The sequence below is a fragment of the Crinia signifera genome, chromosome 2 (assembly GCF_055691185.1).
Source record: "Crinia signifera chromosome 2, ASM5569118v1, whole genome shotgun sequence".
NCBI lineage: Eukaryota > Metazoa > Chordata > Amphibia > Anura > Myobatrachidae > Crinia > Crinia signifera.
In genome coordinates, this window is record NC_139218.1 from 135064585 (window position 1) to 135069627 (window position 5043).

At 44.2% G+C, this 5043-nt stretch overlaps 1 protein-coding gene across 1 annotated transcript; it reads left to right on the top strand.

Annotated features, from left to right (window-relative positions):
* Positions 1–1537: 1537 nt before the first annotated feature.
* LOC146058872 (uncharacterized) lies at positions 1538–4139 on the top strand. The gene is made up of 2 exons (XM_083171069.1): positions 1538–1881; positions 2968–4139. The coding sequence occupies exons 1-2, from the start codon at positions 1585–1587 to the stop codon at positions 3133–3135; spliced, it is 465 nt and encodes a 154-aa protein (XP_083027195.1). The 5' UTR covers positions 1538–1584; the 3' UTR covers positions 3136–4139.
* Positions 4140–5043: the final 904 nt, after the last annotated feature.

The window sequence follows — 5043 nt, forward strand, 5'->3', positions numbered from 1 at the left end:
GCAACCAAACATCTCACTCCCACTGCCATCCTAACACCCACCCCGTAATATGCAGCAGGTACCTGGAGGCTAAATAACAAACAATGATGCTGCCCCCATACTACTTTACTGTAACATTAACACGCAGCCAGTCCCTGCAGTACGATAGGGCAGTGCAACTCTGTCTCATCCCCCGTTCTGACCTGTAGTGTCAGGCGCTTCATGTCTCTTCACAGCGCCTCACGGCAGCTCTGTCCTCCACGCTGTACCCGCTCTCCAACGTGACGGCCTCCTCCCGTTTCTGCACTTGTTGCAGCTGTGGTTTCTCCAGCTACCGCGCTAAGCTGCCAGCATCTCCATGGGGCAGCTCTATATCTGTTGCCTTCCCTCTTCCCCTGTCAGTGTCCTCGCTGACCCTACCTCCCCCTCTAGTTTCCTGCAGTGGCGGCTGAGCTACCCTGCCTGTCTCCGAACCCCTTTCCCTTCCCCTGTCCCTACACTTGGCTCCCGGCAGCAGTGTGGGACGTAATTCAAATATATTTTCAAAATGACAGGGGGGGGGGGGGGGACGTGCCTGGGTGATGGACGGCAGACACCCACCAATTAGGAAGAAGGGCCGCACACTGGGCAAGGCCTCCTGCTGTCACTAAATTTGTGACGGTCAGTGTGCAAGTGTGCATGCGCAACTTGCAGCGGCGGCGGCCTCTGTAGTGTCGGCCTCCCGGGAAAGTTCCCGGTAGATATAATGGCCAATCCGCCCCTGGGGGTGGATATTCATTCCAGAAGGGAACAAAGAAGACTACTAGTAGTTTCAAACAACAATTGACAATAAACAGCAAAACAATCCTTTGCAAGTGGAAGCAAGAATGAAAGCTGCCATCCAATTGCACAGCAAATCCCTGAAGTCATTTTTTAGAATTTAGAAACAGAATGAAGCAGAATACAGCAGGTGCAAGAACTCTTCAATTTGCCCTGCAAAGAAACAAGGAAGAAAGAAGAAACAAGTTGAATAAACAATGTGAAGTTCTACTGTTAAGACGTCTATAAATGTATTGCAATTGTATCTTAACAAACAATTTAAGTTAGCTTATCAACTAAAGCTGGGTACACATCTATACAATACCTGTTTTCTTGCGACCGTTCGACCGACCATAGACGCGACCGACCATCCACAAACACCAGCGGATACGTGCGTACACACCTGTACAATTTTACTTGCGACATCTGATGTACTCCCGTCCAAACAGTCGTAAGAAAAAGACTGTACCACCATACACACTCTCTCGATTTGGGCTATAGACACAATATATATAAACAAAATGATAATAATGGGCTGGGTTAAGGGCATACCAAAACAAAGAGGCGTGAGTACAGAACCTAAACAAAATTTCCTTTTTTACATCAGTGCTGGCTTGCAGAGAACACGTAGGTTCGTTCATTCATTCCGTTTGTTTTCTACCACTTTCATCATGAGCTTGAGGAAAAGAAAGGTTCGTGCTTGCATTCTTGCCACAACATAGCAGTCTATAAAAAAAAAATAAGAGAAGCAAGAATCGCAGCTGCTGGACCAGAGACTGGCTTCTGAGGCAAAACACCTTCTCCCATATGCCATTGGTACAGGAGATACGGGAGAACAACCCCAATGACTTCAGGAATTATCTTCGTATGGATGACCCTACCTTCATGGAGCTTCTGACACTAGTTACCCCTTTAATCCAAAAAGAGGACACCTGTTTTATTTCAGCTGAGCAGAGACTGGTGGCAACGCTACGCTTCCTGGCTACTGGGAGGACCCTTGCGGATCTGAGGTACAGCACCGCTATGTCCTCTCAAGCTCTGGGACTAATAATACCTGAGACGTGTAATGCCATCATTCAAGTTCTACAGGAGCAATACATGAAGGTAAATAAAGATATATCAAATAATATACATGCACCCCATCTTTATAGCAGTTTGCCGTATGTCTGTCCCTAGTCACCCTGCCGGCTGACTAAAATTTAGACGCTTACCACCCGTATCTGTCCCTAGTCACCCTGACAGCTGACTAAAATGTAGATGCTTACCACGTCTTTATAGCAGTTTGCAGTATCTGTCCATAGTCACCCTGCTGGCTGACTAAAATTTAGACACGAACACCAAATAATATTTTAAAAGTAAAATGTTTTATTATAAACTTAACAAACTTGTAAACATTTAGAATATATATATATAAAAACTTTATAATAAATATAGAAAAACAACTAGAAACTTAGAAAATTTGCTGCTGGTAATGGATGGGATCAAGAGGATAATGCTCTGTATCTATCACTGTTTGGGAGGGAGATGGTGTTTCCCCCAAACGCTGGAAGGGGGCCACTGGATGAACCTGGTGCTATTGGCAATGGTGAAGGTACTCCAGTTGGTTGCTGCCGTGGTTGCGCAGAAGTGGGATGTGTGCGCATATCATACTGGGGATAGTGGGGATAATGACCTTGGTGATACATTTGGTGGTGTGGTACTGGGGCAGGGCTGAGGGGTTGGAATTCAACCCGTGACATAGGGGGGTCATCTGTAAGGCGAGTTTGTCAGGTAAGGGTCCCGACACTGGCCCGGTACAGGGTGTCACTGATGATCCGCTCAGCCTCTGCCCTTGTTGCAGGATCAAGTTTTCTCAGTTTTTTGGCAATTGTGTTCCCCACATGGCCCTGCTCATCCTCATCCAATGCCATCTGTCGATTGGCAGACTCCAGAATCTGGTGAGTCATGACCTCATATGTATCTGGTGTCTGCCTTGGCCTTTTACGGCCTCTCCTTGATGGAACTTCAGGCTGCTGCGTGGCTTGCTGAGTGCTGGGTGTAGGCATAGAGCAGTGGAGCGGTGTAGGCAGCTGTGATGCCACATCTAATGTCTGTGCACTCCTCTTCCACAAATAGAGAAGGCTGTAAAACATAATGTAACAACAAAATCACTGATTTGTTTTTAAAAACCTCTTTACTTCTATATTTCAGTTCCCTACGACTACTGAGGAGTGGCAAGCTATTGCCCCAGATTTCAAGGATCTTTGGAATTTCCCCAATTGTGGTGGTGCCATCGATGGAAAGCATATCCGCATCATGCCCCCAGCTAATAGTGACTCTTTTTTCTATAATTATAAGGGATCTTTAGCATTGTTTTAATGGCTATTGCCAATGCCAAATATGAATTCATCTTTGTGGACATTGGCAAAAAAGGCAGGGTGTCTGATGGTGGGGCTTTGGAAAAGACCATGTTCCATGACAAACTTAAAAACAAAGGACTTCATTTACCAGAGCGGACACAGAATGTGCATGGTTTAAACTTTGGTTTTGTGGCTGACGAGGCGTTTGCCTTGCACGCCAATGTTGTAAAACCCTACCCACAAAGGTCGCTTAATAGAGAATGCAGAATTTTCAATTACCGCCTGTCACGAGCTAGGCGAGTGGTTGAAAATACATATGGCATACTAAGCAATAAGTTTAGGATTTTCCATAGTGCCATAAATCTGCGGCTAGATAAAATAGACATGGTAGTTATGGCCTGTTGTGTGCTGCACAACTATCTACGCAGAAAAACACAGTCTGCACATCCCAATGTTTCAAGCGTGGATGACAGTGAAACAGTTGAGGAGCCAGTAGGATTAACATGCTTGGAGACCAATCTAAATACAAGACATGCTACTATGCGTGCAAAATTGACCAGAGAGGAGTACTTGCAGTACTTTAATGGTGTAGGCGCAGTGGATTGGCAGGATGACACGATCTGCTAAATTGCTATGACATGCTACCTTTGTACTGTACTTTATTTGTAGTTTTTATCTTCATTTTCAATAAATATTTCAAATGTGTGTAATCTGTGTACTTACTGTGCCAGAGAGGGTTTCCTCAGCAAGTTCAGGGTTGTGAGGTGTGGAGCATGGGGCAGCCTGGACGGCAGGCAGATTGACGATGGACTCCCTTGGCAGCTCTTGGTCCACCGTGAATGCCAGCAGATCATAGTACCAGAGCCTGGGCACATAAACTTGGTCTGTACTGGCCCCTGATTTCTTTGATGCCTCTATCTTGTTTAGCTCCTTTTTGAACACTGTCCTCGTGTTGGCAATCCTTGCCCGCACCCATTCAATGTTTACCGTGGGGTAGTAAGGGAGGCTGACCTTAACCAGCTCCTCCAGCACTACAGCTCTCTTCTGCCTATTGGAATAATCTCTGAATTTACTATTCCAGAGACAATTCTGGTCTCTGTAGGCCTCAATGAACTCCTTCATAAATTCCACGTTTTTCTCTGCCATGTTTGAAATGTCTGTTCAAAAATAAAACATAATGGACATTACTTTCATGATACACGCAACAATACATCAACAAAGCATTTGTCATAACAACAATAAACTGTGGTTGAGTACTCACCAAAGGAAGGAGTGTGTATTCTGCTGTTTACGTTCACGTATTTCTCCAAAATGAAGATTCTTTTGTGTCGCACGCATAGAAAACGTGTTCCACGTGTGCAGAGAAAACTGTGTGATTGGTTAATTGCACGTGTTCAGTTGCACAAACAACTTGACTACAAGGAGTCATGTACTGCTTTCAGATCGCAAAACCACTATAAAGACGGGGTACACATCTAAAAATTAGTCAGCCGGTAGGGTGACTAAACTTCTATATAGATGGGGTACGCGTCTGATTAATCAGCCGGCAGGGTGACTAAACTTCTATATAGACGGGGTATGCGTCTAAAAATTAGTCAGCCGGCAAGGTGACTAAACTTCTATATAGACGGAGTACGCATCTAATTAGTCAGCCGGCAAGGTGACTAAACTTCTATATAGACGGGGTACGCGCCTAATTAGTCAGCCGGCAAGGTGACTAAACTTCTATATAGACGGGGTACGCGGCTAATTAGTCAGCCGGCAAGGTGACTAAACTTATCTATATATATATATATATATATATATATATATATATATATATATATATATATATATATATATATATATATATATATATATATATATAGATAACAGATCATAGCAGATATACATATATATATTTTATATATACTCCCTATTGAAATGC

Bases quoted from the DNA above. Each gene is read 5' to 3' on its own strand.
- LOC146058872 (XM_083171069.1), top strand. From the start codon at position 1,585: ATGCCATTGGTACAGGAGATACGGGAGAACAACCCCAATGACTTCAGG. The intron at 1,882-2,967 runs GTAAATAAAGAT...TCTATATTTCAG, and splicing joins TACAGGAGCAATACATGAAG to TTCCCTACGACTACTGAGGA.